This window comes from Patagioenas fasciata, chromosome 4 (genome assembly GCF_037038585.1).
Source record: "Patagioenas fasciata isolate bPatFas1 chromosome 4, bPatFas1.hap1, whole genome shotgun sequence".
NCBI lineage: Eukaryota > Metazoa > Chordata > Aves > Columbiformes > Columbidae > Patagioenas > Patagioenas fasciata.
The window spans coordinates 462791-478016 of NC_092523.1; the positions used below are offsets into that span (position 1 = coordinate 462791).

Sequence of the window (15226 nt, forward strand, 5' to 3'; positions counted from 1 at the left end):
TAAACTTGCTGAAATGAAGCTCTGAGTGTTTCATTTCAGTGATCTACAGGGAATTCAAACCAACAATAACAACTTGCCGTATTATCAGAAACAGTTTCTAAAAAGCAAACGGGCAACAATATGGGAGGGGGGAGTGGAAGAAACACCACCTGGATTCATTTTCCCATATCAGTTCTTATGAAAATACCCACAATAGGATGCAGTTATCAGCAAGGTATACAACTGCACATCTACACACAACATGATTGCATGTAATCGCACATTTCTTACCAGATTAACTACAAATTGGGCAGCTATAAGATATATCAGTTATACCTTCATTTACTTCCAGAAATCTTCACTGAAATTATTTTGTTGCTTAAATTACTGTATAATGTGCACTTTATTAATGTATTATACATTAAGTATACAAACATGTTATGAAAAACCACATCTAGTCCCGATATCTTTGTGAGTTCTGAAGGACACCGGTGGGTAACGGTGAACAATCAACACTCATCCGGGTAAAACACCCATGGGCAGAGCTGAAACTTGTTTTTATTGGTAGGTTGTGTTTTTCTGCAAGTTGTGTTATCATACCTACATACAGCAAATAAAGATTTGACCCAAATTACATACCTTTATGTGCATACACACACGCACATGTTTGTGTTGTACAAAGATGCACACTGTTACTGAGATGTATAGGCATTGAATGTGTCAGGTAAGTAACATGACAAGAGGCTTTAGAGCTGGGTCTTCACGGAATTATGTAAGTAACATATTAATGCAACAAATCTGGTGGCATAAAGCTATGGGGGAAAAAAATCCAGTGGAGAATCAGATAAATTCACGTGTTCTTTAAAGACAGCTCATGCATTCAACCAACTCCCAGGTGGGCCTGACTGTGGAAAGGAAAGTTTGCTCGAGCACTTAGCGCCAGTGTCTGATGAGCAGACAAAACACCAACTGCAGACCGGGGACCCCCAGTTCTCAACCAGTTCATGGCTCTGAGCATCTTCTTTCCACACACTGCGGGTAACGCTTTACATCTGCAGTCCCCTCCCTAAACCCATCTTGTTCCTGGCTGAGAAGATACCAGATGTGGGGAACTGTTGCATGATAGAAGAATTTGTGCTGTCAAACCACAGGATTCTGAGCACTGCAGATGATCACAGTGCGGTGCTGTCCTGAGAAGAAAGGATGAGTGACTTGTGGTGTTCCCTGCTGCTCACTGCCCTGATCCTGCCCACCCTCATGTTCCAGCTCCTCGAGCTGCGAGCTCCGGGGCCGGGAGCTGTTCCCGTCCTGCAGCCGGGGCTCTGGCACAGGTTGCGGAGCAGGGAGCAGCCAGCATCGCACACACTGCTGGCGGATTTACCACCGCCCTTCCCAGCACATCTCAGGGGCCCCAATGCCAGGACATCCCCTCTGAAACACAGGTCTTGGGCAGCTCTTACAAGAGGGCTGATATAAACACAGCTGCCACAGTTTGGCTACAGAAGGTGTAGAAGTGAAAATAAGGTCAAAAAAAGGAAAGTCAAAGAGCGAAACCCTGGATCCTTTACCTTCCAGCCCATGGAAGTCTCATAAAACCTGTCTCTGGTTAAAGCAGTCACTGTGTCCAAGACCAGGTTGAAGTGGGTCTCAGCAGCATGGGACACCACAGAAATCATCCCCTGCAACCACAGGGAAATGGGGAGTGGGCTGCAGCCCAGGCACTCAGCCATGGCCAGTGACAATGGCCAGGTAGGACATTGCAATAAGGGGGAAACAGCAGCAATGGGCACATCAAGGAGGTCTGGAGCAGGGCCAGCACCAGCCCTCCCTCTGCACCAGCAACAGGCAGAGGATGCTCAGGACATGAGCATCACCTCACCTGGGTCTCAGAGAGCTCCACAGAGTCTGTGTCCTGGAGGAACATCAGCACCTGCCCTTGGACATGGCTGAGGTCCCGACCACCTGCCAGCGCTGTCCCGAGAGCCTCGTACAGGAAAAGCTGAAAGAGAAGAGGTTGAGCCTGAGATGCGTTCACAGGCCGATCTGTCAGGAGAGGGCTGGCCCCACACTGACCCGACTGCCCCCGGAGCAGGCGAGACTGGCCGCAGTGCCAGGCTGGGGCAGCACAGGGGAAGCGCAGTTTGGGGGTGAAGCAGTGAAAACTGCCGGTGTGGGCAGAGTCCCAGTGTGGGGCAGGAGAAAAACCTTCTCCCAGGAGCCGGGGGCAGAGCTGCCCAGCTGCCGGCTCAGCTGCTGGCTCAGGCCCACGGTCCAGGTCTCGTCCTCAATGGGCTCCAGGGACACTCACAGGAACTGGGGGGAAGAGGAGAGGAAGTGAGTGTCCCCCTGCCCTTGGCCAGGGCCCTTCCCACACCCATGTGTCCTGGGATGCTGCTGGGGGAGAGCTGCTGGAATGGCAGTGTCTCCCCCTGCCAAGCCCAGCCCTCTTTTCACCAGCTCCCCACAACTCTGCCTGCTCCCTCTTCTCCCCGTCTGTTTATGACACCCCCGAGGATGCTGTACCTTAAGCACATGTTGCTCCCACTCTGCAGAGTCCAGGGAGCTCTCAGCTCTTCCTAGAAAGCAAGAGGAAGCAAAAGCTCTGCTGCTGCTCAAGCTCACAGCAAAGAAGAACCCGGTGTTCTCCTCTGTGGTCAGACCTCCCAGAAGTCCCAGGCCATCAGGCTGGAAAGGGCCCACAAGCGCCTGTGCCAAAGCCCTTGCAAGGCCACAGACACAGGAGGAAACCCAGGGGCATTTGTCAAAGCCACTGGATTCACGCTGGGGAAGGACACACTGACCATGGCTGATCCCCACTGTGTGACTGCTGGGAAGCTGCATTTTCCTGCCCTCCCTCCCCTCCAGCCTCTCCCCCCACCCACACTTTACCTGGCAGGTGCTGCAGCAGGAGGGGGATCTCGGTGGCCCACGCTGTCCCCAAGGCCCCGCGGATCCAGCCCTGCAGGGCCTGCAGCAGCTGCAAGGCGGCGACTGCGCGGCCGCTGCTGGTGTGAGGAGCTGCCGCCAGCACCTGGGCGAGGGCAGCAGAGAGGGGTCACCCCTGCCACCAGAGCCACCCCTGCCAGCCCCGAGACAGGACTGGGATCCCCGCGGGGCTCGGGCAGGCTCGGGAGTGCTGCCAGAAAAGCTCTTTCTTTCCCCAGGGCCCCGCTACTCACCAGCGGTCCAGCCAGCAGCGCCTGGGGAGCCGGCAGCCGGGCTGCGGGGAGGGGGAAAGGCTGGTGAGATGAAGAGGCCCCGCTGTGCCCTGACCCCTGTACCTCCCGTGGCCCACACAGGGCTGAGAGCAGCTGCACGGCCACAGTGCTGGCCCGGGGGCTCCCCAGGCTGCCCCGCATGGGATGAAGGCAGATCCAGCACGGCCAGGAAGGAGCCCCAGCTCCCCAGGAGCCAGAGCCTGACTCTGCCATTTGCTTTTCCTGGGCTCCTGCTCAGGGTTCATGGGGCACAGGGAGACACAGACTGGTCTGAGCCCCTTCCAAACCCAGCAGCACTCCCTGGGGCTCCTACCCTGCTCCTGCGAGTCCACAGCATCGGGTTCCTCCTCTTCCTCACATCCCGCTCTCTCCCGTCTCTCCAGCAGGGCTCGCAGGCAGCGGGACAGCGGGATCAGCACGCCGCTGCACTGGGCTGGCACCACGTACTGCAGCAGCCTGGGCCACAGGAGCTGCAGAGCAGAACCGAGCAATTCAGCACACCAGCATCTCCACTCGGCTCCAAGATGTAAAGGATGGTCTACATTTCCCTGAGCCTCGTGCGCTTCAGCACATGTGAGGGGAGAGGTTCAGGCCATGAGGAAGAGCAACAAAAAACACTCTGAAGGCAAGAAGTGGCCTCAGCAGCAGGCCAGAGGGCAACTTACTTGAGACATTCCTCTCCGAGAGACATCCAGCGAGCCCAGGATGTCCACGTGCGGGGCTCGAAGAGCTCTGTCCTCCTGGGGCTCCCAGGCAAAAAGGCCTCCTGCCGCCTGTAAGACAGAGTTGGCAAAACCCCGTTCCTCTCAGCTCCTGACCGACCAGGCTCAGGCACGGCCCCACCACTGCTGCTGCACCAGCATCCCGGGAGCAGCGACCTCCCGAAGGAGAACCCAGAAGCCCTTCCCTTTGCCCTGCTCCCAGAACAGCCTCCTGGAGCCCTGGAGAAGAGTGGCACACACACATCTCCCAGCCAGACAGATGCTCCAGCCAGAGAGGGAAGATCCTTGGCAAGCCAGCAGGAGGCTGGGCCATCCCTGGCCTTCATCTCCTGGGTGCCCGGCTGGAAACACTCACCGCAGGGGCTGCCGCGCAGCCTGTCCCCTTGCCAGAAGGGATGTGGGCCCCAGGCTGCTATGGGATGGGCAGGGCGTGCTTTGGAGAGCCGGGGCACGAGAACACCACAGAAAGCTCCTCTAGCCAGGCCCACCTGTGTGCACGGGCTGAGCTGGGCTGATGGCCCATCAGCATTTCAGGACGGATGATGTCCTGTCCCCACAAGTCTGTCCCTCCCTTCACAAGGCAGCTTTGCTGGAGGTGCGTGTGTGCACAGTTCAGCCCGTGGGGCGTGCAGGCAGTCCCGGGTGGCGTGACCAGGTGCAAACCCACGTCACCCCAACATCTCCACCACCACGGTACAGCCCTGTGGAGGCCGCTGCGATGGCTGAGCTGGCGCCAATGGCCCTGCAGTGTGGAGCTCTCCATGGGCAAGGGCACCTGCGGAGCTCTCAGCACGGCCCCGGCACCGGCCAAAGCCCCGGTGTCCTGCTCTGTCCTTACCAGTCTGCCCGAGCTCCGGCTGTACTCGCTGAAGATGTGCCCCACCACATCCCATGGCCAGCAGCTCTGGGAGCCGGAGCTGAGCAGTTCCCGGATGAACTCCAGAACTGCCCTCCGCACCTGCCAGGGAGAGCGTGGTTATCACCCTCCTGCTCCAAACCACAGGGAAGCCGCCTGTGCTTGGGGAAGCCTTTGTGGCTCACGGGGAGATGACGAGGGCACAGCAGAAGCTTCTGCTGCTGCTGCCATGGCCTGGTCAGGCTCTGCCCCGAGGAAAAGGGTTTCTCTGCCTTCCCTGGCAGCACTGTCCCTTCCCAAACCAGCTCACCTGGACGCTGGGGTCGGTGCACACCAGCTGCATGGCCAACACCCCCTGGGTCAGCTTCTGCCTTGCTACAGGAGCTGGAAGAGACACAGAGAGCTGTGTTGAGGCAAAGCCTGACGGCAGAAGGATTCCTTGAAGCTTCCAAGCTTCACGTACACTGCTGGGACAGAGAAGCAGGGCCTGACTCTGAATTCACATCAGGCAGGGGTGTGCCCAGAGTGACTGTTTCTAGAGGCACAGCTATTTTAGAGGCACTGAAAGCTCTGGTAACACAGAGAATGGGAGAAATGGCACTGGTACGAGCATCTCCTGTGCAAACCACCCACTCATGTCACTGAGCCTGGAGCATCGTCCCTGGTGTGCCCCCATTTCTAACTGCCGGGGACAGCTCGAGCATCATCACAGGGGGTCAGCTAAGCTGGGGGACCCGCTCTTTGCAGCTCCTCTCGGGTGCAGCTGCACCACTTCCAGCCCATTCCAGCATTCGGCCCAGCAGCCCCAGCCCCTGCCGTGTGTCCCCAGCCCCTGGCACTGACTGTCAGAGCGGGCCAGCTCTCCCAGCAGGCTCAGGGTTGACACACGCTGGGTCTCGCTCCTGTGCCTCAGCTGGGACCGCAGAACAGCTGCGGGGCAGGTTCGGGCTGCAGGGAAGAAATCGCATTCTGCATTAGCAGGCGGCTGCCCCTGGCTGCCGAGGACAGGGACAGAGCTGCCACGGCACAGGGACATCGCCCCGTCCCCTCTCCTTACCCTGCAGCATCATGGGGCGGGATGGCTTTGCCTTACAGGCCAGGCCAGGCACCTCAGTCACACCAGGGACCTGTGGGAACGTGGGTCATTTGAGAGAAATGTGCATCGGCCTTGAGAGGGACCAAAAAGAATTGGTGCTCTCTGCCTTCCTCCCCTCCCTTGCTCCTCCTGCAGCTTGGCCGAGAGGGAAATGGCTGTGGGAACCAGGCTGCCCCTCCAGCCCCTTCCAAGCACAGAACCACAGAATGTCCTGAGCTGGAAGGAACCCACAAGGATCTTGAGTCCAGCTCCTGTCCCTGCACCGGACACCCCACAGGTCACCCCCTGTGTCTGAGGACATTGTCCAGTCTCTTCTTGAACACTGTCAGGTTGGGGCCGTGACACCTCCCTGGGAGTCTGTTCAGTGTCCATCACCTCTGGGGGAAGAACCTTTTCCTCATGTCCCACTGACCTTCTCCAGCACATCTTCTGCCATTCCCTGGGATCCCAGCATTGCTCTTCCTGCACCCTTAAGGCTCTTCCATGGCCCCTGGCTCGCACCCTGGCGCGCTGGTCTGCAGCTGGTCCTGGCGGAGGGACACCCTGCCCTGCCCCGCAGGCTCCCCTTACCTGGCGGTGCCCAGTGGTGCGGGTGCCGAGAGCTGAGCCCCGTGCGGTTGGGGTCTGACCTCCCCCCAGCATCTGCAGTATGTGGCCGAGGTTCTACAGGAGAACAGGGAGGGGAGGAAGAGGAGGTTAAAGCCACCGCAATGCTCCAGGGAAAGCAGAAGCCCAGCACAGCTGGGATGAGGGGAGCCCCTGATGTCAGCTCCCAGGGACATCCCCAAACCCTCCTGCCCGGGGTCCTCATTTGCCCCTCTCAGAGCAGCATCAGAAGGTCTCTGCTCTCTGCACAGGGACACTGCTGACAACTCCGATTTGTAGAATCATAGAATCATTTTGGTTGGAAGAGACCATCAGGATCGAGTCCAATTGTCAAGCTAACACTGGCACTACTCCATGTCCCTGAGAACCTCCTGTCCGTCTGTCCAGCCCTCCAGGGACGGTGACTCCAGCACTGCCCTGGGCAGCCTGTTCCAATGCCCCACAGCCCTTTGGGGAAGAAATTGTTCCCACATCCAACCTCAACCTCCCCTGGGCAACTTGAGGCCGTTTCCTCTGCTCCTGGCGCTTGTTCCTGGGGAGCAGAGCCCGACCCCCCCTGGCTCCAAGCTCCTTTCAGGCAGTTCAGAGATCAGAAGGTCTCCCCTCAGCTCCTGTTCTCCAGCTGAACACCCCAGGTCCCTCAGCCGCTCCCATCACACTTGTGCTCCAGCCCCTCACCAGCTCTGAGGCAAAGCTCTGCCCACACACAGAGCCCCAGGGAGGTGCCAGTGCCTCCCTTCCCAAGAAGATGAGCCCCAGGGACTCTTGGTTCCCCCTGTCCCCGTCCCCCTCATTGCTCTTTTCTTGCCCAAAGAGCCCAGGAAGCCTCAGGCCTCCTCTCTGGGGTCCCCTAGGTGACAGCGGGGGTAGGTTGCAGAGAGCCCACGGGTGGCACTGGAGACCCTGGGGTGGTAGTGAGGGGTCCTGGGACCTCACCATGTGTCCCTGTTCCCCTCAGGCACCCCAACATCCTGCGCCTCTACAACTACTTCCACGATGAGCGGCGGGTGTTCCTCATCCTGGAGTAAGCGCCCAGGGGGGAGCTCTACAAGGAGCTGCAGCGCCAAGGCCGCTTCGATGCCACCCGCACCGCCACGGTCAGGTCACCCCAAAATGGGGCACCCCTAGGGGGGAGCTCTGGAACCGCCCCAGACACCAGGGTCACCCACACACATGGGGGTCTGGGCCTCCTGACCAGCCCCAAATGCTGAGGTCCCACCCAAGAATTGGTGTTGGGGTCCCCAAGGGCCCCCTGGTCAGTTTGAGGGTGTCCTGACCCATCCCCAGCTGATGGAGGAGCTGCTGCCACACCCACAGTGGCCACCCTCTGTTCAGTGGGGGACCCTGGGGTTGCATGGGGGCTGTGGGGGTCCCCTGACCAGTTTGGGGTGCCCTGACCCCCTCATTTTGTCTCCCCCAGCTGATGGAGGAGGCGGCAGACGCGGTGCTGTACTGCCATGGGAAGAAGGTGATCCACCGGGACATCAAACCTGAGAACCTGCTGCTGGGGCTGATGGGGGAGCTGAAGATCGCCGACTTTGGGTGGTCTGTGCATGCCCCCTCCCTCCGGTACGGCTGTGGGGGGCCCTGTGAGTCTGGGGGAGCACCCCGTGGGGCTGGAAGAGCTAAAGATCACTGACTTTGGGTTGTCTGTGCACCCACTCCCCTTTGGTAAGGTCTGGGGAGGGGCCCTGTAGGGCTGGGGGGGCTCTGGGGGGGGTCCTCCATGGGGCACCCTGTGCGGACAGGGACACAGCAGGGGCTGAGACCCCATGGGGATGGTGTCACTGGCCTGGGGGTGACAAGCACCCCAGGGGGCCCCAACCTGCCAAGGCGGGGCTCCCCCTGAAACAGAGCTGCCTTTATGTACCTCTGGAGAGGCGGTGGGTGCGTGTACACGTGGGGGTGTCTCCTCATGGGGTGCCCCCCAGGCGGAGGACGCTGTGCGGGACGCTGGATTACCTTCCCCCCGAGATGGTGGAGGGGCGCGAGCACGACGAGAAGGTGGATCTGTGGTGCCTGGGGGTGCTCTGCTATGAGCTGCTGGTTGGGCACCCCCCCTTCGAGAGCCCCTCCCACAACGAGACCTACCACCGCATCACCAAGGTGGGGACTGCGCCCTAGGGACCCCCACCCACCCGGGGAGCACCTCCGGGGACCCACAAGGACCCCAGAGCAACCCCCAGACTCACATGCTGTGCTCTCACAGGGGGGACCCTGCCACAGAGACCCCATGTTTAGGGAGCTCACACCCCCCGGAATCCCCTGCCATGGGGACCCTGCCTTTGGAGAGCAGCCCCTGCCACACATGCTGCTGGGGAACCCAAGGGCTGGGCGGGACCCCAGAATCCCAGCCCCACACACACAGCACCTGCCCTACACCCTCCATTCCCAGTGTGGGGCAAGACCCACGGCTGGGGGGCCAGGGACACCAGTACTGGGTGGGGGTGTCCTTGTGCCCCGTCCATTTCCGGGGTCCCTGAGTCCCCCGTGTCCCGCCAGGTGGACCTGCACTTCCCGCCCGCCGTGCCCGAGGGTGCCCGTGATCTCATCTCGCGCCTGCTGCGCCGCAGCCCGGCCCAGCGCCTGCCCCTGCGGGACGTGCTGCAGCACCCCTGGGCGCGCACCCACTCCCGGCGGGTGCTGCCCCCCGCCTACGCATCCCCACCCCCGTGAGCTCAAACGCTTGGATTATTAATATTTGCAGTAATATAATAAATATCAGCCTGCAGCTTTGCTAAACATCAGTGTCACAGTTCTGTCCAAAGGTGTCAACTACTGCATACAACAAAAGCAAAGCTCCAACTCCCCTGCAGCAGCTGCCAAGTGCCAGCACAGGGACACGGCTGCGAGGGCTGGTAACGGCACACAGGGCAGACCGCGGGCGACAGCTGCACACAGGGCAGACTGCAGCAGACTAAATTCTTGGGGAAGAAACATGGAGTAGAATAGCAGCAGGGCTGGCACCTCCACAGAGGTCCAACCCCAGCATATAAACCATAGACTTCTGTATCTTTACAAACAGTTCATACCATCATTTAGTCCAACAGCAATATTCCACTGTGAGGTCTTCTTGCTTCTCTTTGGATCTTTTTCTCCAACTCCTCGTGGGCCTTTGTGTTTTCAGCTGTAGACATTGTTTATGGTCCATAGCCTTGCAGGTACTGTTTTGTCTGAATAAATCCTTTCTTCTCAGCAAAGTGTGAAATAGGCCCCATTTTGCAGACGTCTGTAATGTCTCCTCCGTGTTAGCCTTGGATCATTGTTTTTCCTGGACCGTTCTGTTCTTCCCAGCAAAGTGCAAACAAGACCTTGCAAGCGTTCAGTGTGGTTTGTAGTTGCTTTTGGTAAATATGAGCAGAACTTTAAAATTTAAGCAAATCCAGCTTACCAAGTAACATGAAGCAAAGAGTATATTAAAAATCATACAACCTTTTATCTCTAAATAATTAATTTAGAGTGCATCTACTTAAGCCAAATTATTAATATTAAACTTAAATTGGGCTCAGCCACTGACCTGTGAGTAGTAAAACCATTGCCATACAGCTCACTTATTTAGCAGGGAGAGCTCACAGTGGGCTCACCCAGACTGTCGTGTTTATAGAATAAAGTGGTTGACTCGCAGTCAAATTGCACACAGCAGGAAAAGTCTGAAAGAAACTGCCTGCACCCACAAACCACCAGCATTCAGTAGCCGTTCTGCTTCCTTGTGGGTCCCCTGGAAGGAGCTCAGGCCCCCACCTGCTCTGGAGCCCGCACCTGCTGCTGGTTTGGCTGGGGGGGTGGGGGCGAGTCGAGCGCATCCGCCACAGGGGCCGCTGGAGACGCCGAGGGCCGGCTTGCCGCCTTCACCATGGGGCTCGGGCGCGGCCCAGGAACACGGGACGGGCTCGCAGGAGCAGCCGGAGCTGGGGGCGGCTGCGCGGGGCGAGCGGGGCCGCGGGAGGAGGTTCAGAGGGAGCTCTGGCGAGCTGGGGACGCACCCGGCATCTGCCCCCGGGCGGCTGTCGCCTCCTGCTCCTCCGCCGGCCCCGGGGACCTCCCCCCCGGAGCGGACCTGACTGAAGACTGCGGCTCCCCGGAGAGGCCGCGGCCGCCCGCCCTCCCCTGCTCCTCGGAGGGTCCGTTTGAAGCGGAAAAAGGCGCAGTTGGGGGACGGGTTTGCAATTACTCAGGTAAATTATCAGCGGGTGTGTGTAACAACGGGGCTCAAAAGGCTTTTTTTAAGATCGCCAGGCCGTTATGCCGAAAATATACCAATTTATGCATATTTTGGCCCAAAATACAGCTCCAGCACAAATGGGCAAGCCGCGAGGGTGAGGTCAGGGCTTTTAATTCTGTGGTTTGGGGGAAGTTTGTCCCGTTTGGAGCGTTTTCAACAGCAAGCTGGGAAATGGGATAGTTTAGAGAACCCCAGATTGGGGAGGAAATGGTTAATAAAGGGGCTTCGTGCCGCTGCCTTGAGGCAGAAGTGATGAAAAAAAAAAAAACACATCCTCTTTTTTCTTTGGACTTTTCCCCTTTTAAATGAAAATGAGAATATTGTTTGTTTTCAGCACCAGCAGTGGAAGTGGGGAGGAAACAACTCCAAAAATATCCCTAAAACCACCCGGATTTAACCCAAATCTTTCGGGGAGGCGCGGGTGTAAATCCCTTTTAGTGTCACCGGTCTGCCCAGTCCCCTCCCCCACCAGCCTTTCCCCCTCTTTTTATCCCAGTTTCTAGGGATAAATTTCACCACTTTACTTCTTCAATTTCATAACTTCCCTCCCTTGGAAAAGAAACTTCTTCTCCGCGGGGGATTGGAGTGGATGATCTTTGGAGGTCCATTCCAGCCCCTAACACTGTGTTCTGTGAAAACAGAGCCGAGCAGGACGCTTGTCCCTCACCTGAGCCCCTCACTGTTCAACCCCCTGACCCCCCCCCCCCCAAAAAAAAAAGAGGCGTCTAAGGGGTTTTGTAGTTGGCTTTTTCAAAATAAAAGGCGTTTTTTAGCAGCAGCAATTCTGTCCTCCCGGGCGCCAGAGCCGGCACGGCACGGCCGGGCTGCAGGACCGGCTGCGGCCACCGGGCGGCAGCAGCGGCGGCACCGGCGCTGCGGTTCCCGCGTTGCGCGCTCGGCACGGCGGGGGCGGCGGCGTTTCCTTCCCGAGCGGCGGCAACGAGCGCGGTGGCAGCGCCTCACGGGCCCCGCAGCACCGCACGGCCGGTACGGGCGGACGGCAGCGTGGAGCACGGGGGCTGCATAGCGAACTACAAAGGTGCCGGGGGGGCAAACGTGTGCGGGGGTCACCTGCACCGAGGGGTCCGCCCGGGGTCAGCCAGACCAGACGATCCACATGAGTCAACCCGCAGCTGAGAATCCGCACTCCGCCGCGACTGTCCGGAGAGCGGCAGACACGGAACAAACACCAGCGCGGCCCCAAGCCGCGCAGTCTCGTACCCAACACCATTTCAACTCTGTCTTTAACCAGCTCAGGGTCCCCCGAGGGGGTGCACCGTTCCCGGAGGCACTGCAATACCGGGACGATGCGCGGAGCGGAGGGAGCAAGCTCCGGATCCAACTCCCAGGCCCAAAAATCCGTTTAATATAAAGTCCTCTCATCGAGGACGTATCAGATATTAAACTGATAAGAACAGATACTACACTTGATCTTAGCCAAAAGGCCGAGAAGCGATACTTTGTAACCTCCTCCGCACCGCCCCATCCGCTTCCATCCCCTTCAACCTCACGGTCACTCTCGCCGCGCCCGCACCAACCCCCGAGCTCCTTTCTCGCTCTGTTCCCCTCACTCTCCCCGCGGTTCCACCGGAATCCACGGACACCGGCCCTCGCCGCACCCGGAGACCCCGGCGACTGAGGCTCCCAGCCGCCCCTTCGGCCACTCTGGCGCTCGATTGGTGCATCCCCGCCTCTAATTTGCATTCTCCCCTGCTCCTCGTCACCCCGCCCCTTGTTTTCTGTCCGTGATCTGATTGGCACGATCCGCATCCACATTTGCATTCTCCCCGCCCACTCGCCTCTCCGCCCACACCCCGAGCCGATTTGCATAATCGCCGCGGCTTTTGCTTCTGTTCTATTTCTACCCAGCCTCTTCTGTTTCTGTTTCTCCTGTTTCTCTTTCTATCTCTGTCTTTATTTCTCTCTATTTTATTTTCTTTTCTGTTTCTTTTCCCGGCGGCCCGTTCGACACCTGCTCGTCTGATTCGCATGTCCCCGCCCTTCGTGCCGCACAGCGCCCGCTCGCTGAGCGCAGTGCGCATGCGCAGCTCCGCAGGCCGTAGTGCGGCTCCGCGGCAGCGCGCGGCCGCCGGAAGTGCCGGGGGCTTTTTTCCCCAAAATTGTTCTGTGTAACTTTGTTCCCCCGCCCCTTTCTCCCGCTCCCGCCGTTGCAGACCCGGATTCAGGCTGTTTGGGATATTTTTGTGCCGTGGCGACGCCTCCCCCTCCATGCCTGTGGCCCCGCAGGGTAAAGTCGCAATTTGGGGGAACTGGCCCCAAACTGCAGTGGGAAAAGGGGGAAATGGAGAAGGGGGCAGAGGCAGCTGCTGAAAGTGCTTCTATATCTTTATTTCTTCAGAAATATATCAAGCAAGGTTGACTTTTTAAGGCCTTTCTCTATACAGGGAGTTTTGAGGCCAATTGTCTGAGGGTCACCAAGGCCAACGCCGGGTCCTGCACCGGGGTCACAACAACCCCATGGACGCTGCAGCTGGGGAGGAGCGGCTGGAAAAGGGCCTGGGGTGGTGGTGCCAGCAGCTGAACACGAGCCAGCGTGTGCCCAGGGGCGAAGAGGCCACAGCATCCTGGCTTGTATCAAGAATAGTGTGGCCAGCAGGAGTGGAGAAGTGGTTGTGTCTCTGCACTGGGCCCTAGCGAGGTCAAACCTCACAACGCTTCAGGACAGAGCGGGGCAGTACAGCCCCCTTCTCCGCTTAGCGGGCAGCCGGGTCTTTCCTCTTGTTTCCTTTCTCTCCCGCTGCAGTTCAGATGCACCAAGGCCACGCGGGCGGCGGGGTCGCTGGTGCAAAGTGGGAGGCTCTGGCAAACTCGTCGATACAATGAGCTGAGTTTATCTTGCAGCTTCACACAGGCCTGAAATGTATGTTCAAACACAGGCCTGGGATATTTTGCTTTTTTGGTTTCCCATTTCATTCCAACCAATATACATTCCACTTTATACGCAATTCCAATTAGCTCAACAGTCGTTACATTCCTCAGCTCCATTTACCTTTTGCAATTTACAGATCTCAAAAACCAGCATATTAACCATCAATCCATTATTCCATTTTCCTAGATCCAAATCAGTTCATATTCTAGCAGCTTTTAAACACAACCTCGTACAACACAGAGTTCACATCCATCAGAGCATTGAGGGTTTGGTTTGTTTCTGGTTTTTTGGGTTTTTTTGTGTGCATGTGGGTTTTTTTTTTGTTGTTTGTTTTGTTTTGTTTTCCAATGCAAACCAGAATTTAACAATTTCAATTCTTTTCTGGTCTCAAAATCAGCAAATTGACTTACAGTACCATACTTCACCCAATTTTTTCCAAAGTTCTGCAGAACAACATTAATTGCAATGCAGCACTAAAGCCCAGAATTCCACATTCAAGCCACATTCGAGTACACTATTGTTTCAAGCTTTCTTTTATCAGAATATTTCCCCAAAGGTTACTGTAACGTGTAAGGATGCATCCTAAGGTGGTGTTTTAGCAGTGGAACCGGTTCCCATTTTGTAATTATCTCCCCAAACACAATTCTTTTGGTACCAAATATAAATACACAAACTAAAATACAGAGCTCAGATATGCAAACCAAACACCAAGTTCAAATACGCAGATGGATCACAGCTACACTAATCCAAGCCAATATCTGGGTTTTACCACCGCACCTTCGGGCCGCTCGCTGCTCAGCAGGCGGAGGCGCCGCTGGGTCTCCTGGCAGAAAGGGCCGTGCGGCCGGAGCCCATCGGCACCCGCCCCCCGCGAGCCCCCCGGGCACGGCTTTGATCAGGGTCCCCTCTGGGTGCCACAACTGTTACCCCAAAACAGGGTTCTTTACTCGGTGTGCACACAACAGAGCCCAATCCAGCACATCGAGTGAGACACAGCCTGTCGCAGAGCAGCGCAAGTCTGGATGCTGGAATAAAGCTGGCACGCTAGAAAGAAAAGTAACAGCTATTACACACAAAATCTTATCGTCATGTTCACGCAGTAAAAAACTGAATTACTCACTGTCTTCTTATAATCACAAAATATACATCTTAAGGCAATGGACTGTCATGATTTAGCAGTCTGTGAACTTACTGTACCATATAGCAGGCAAAGACTTATTAAACTGTAATATGCTTAAACAGACACCCACAAAGAAAGCAGGTTAATAAGGAAAGCATCTTGCAGACCCCAGCAACCCCCGTGACCCGTGTACCATCGGCCAATTCTCCCCCAGCCTGTGAAGCTCAAACCATTCCACCCGCAACACCGTCCGTCCTGCTCTTCTCGCTTTAAAACAACATTGTTTGCAAAGCGTTTACTTCAAGGTTCTGTTCTCCGGCCACTCTTCCCATTCATCTAACACAGCAGCCACCACTGATTATAATATTTGACAAGATATTCCCTCCTCGTATTTCCAAGTGCTTTCCTATGTTCTAAAACACCTCCCAATACTGATTTCTTAGGAACACAACTGAAAACACTTGTTCCTGACCCCATTTCATAAGTAAAAACCATCAGAAGGCTTACAGCGCACTTA

At 57.0% G+C, this 15226-nt stretch overlaps 1 protein-coding gene, 1 non-coding gene and 1 pseudogene across 3 annotated transcripts in view; 1 reads left to right on the forward strand and 2 right to left on the reverse strand.

The window, feature by feature from the left end:
- The window catches only part of LOC136101512 (maestro heat-like repeat-containing protein family member 2B), a 30506-nt gene that overhangs the window by 1750 nt on the left and 13530 nt on the right, over positions 1-15226 (reverse strand). The window contains exons 3-14 of one of the 2 annotated variants that reach the window (XM_071808371.1): positions 6442-6534; positions 5833-5902; positions 5619-5723; positions 5086-5159; positions 4758-4877; positions 3863-3970; positions 3511-3667; positions 3159-3199; positions 2869-3010; positions 2503-2555; positions 1859-1978; positions 1548-1658 (exon numbers count right to left, since the gene is read on the reverse strand). In XM_071808371.1, the coding sequence (XP_071664472.1) occupies positions 1548-1658; positions 1859-1978; positions 2503-2555; positions 2869-3010; positions 3159-3199; positions 3511-3667; positions 3863-3970; positions 4758-4877; positions 5086-5159; positions 5619-5723; positions 5833-5902; positions 6442-6513 (1173 nt within the window). In that variant the 5' untranslated portion in view covers positions 6514-6534. Of the gene's footprint in view, positions 1-1406; positions 1659-1858; positions 1979-2502; positions 2556-2868; positions 3011-3158; positions 3200-3510; positions 3668-3862; positions 3971-4757; positions 4878-5085; positions 5160-5618; positions 5724-5832; positions 5903-6441; positions 6535-15226 lie in introns of those variants that run through there. The other variant, XM_071808372.1, reaches the window with a different exon arrangement.
- LOC136101655 (aurora kinase B-like) lies at positions 6582-9571 on the forward strand (annotated as a pseudogene).
- On the reverse strand, positions 11966-12156 carry LOC136101666 (U2 spliceosomal RNA). The gene has a single exon (XR_010651359.1). It is a non-coding gene; the product is annotated as a U2 spliceosomal RNA (small nuclear RNA).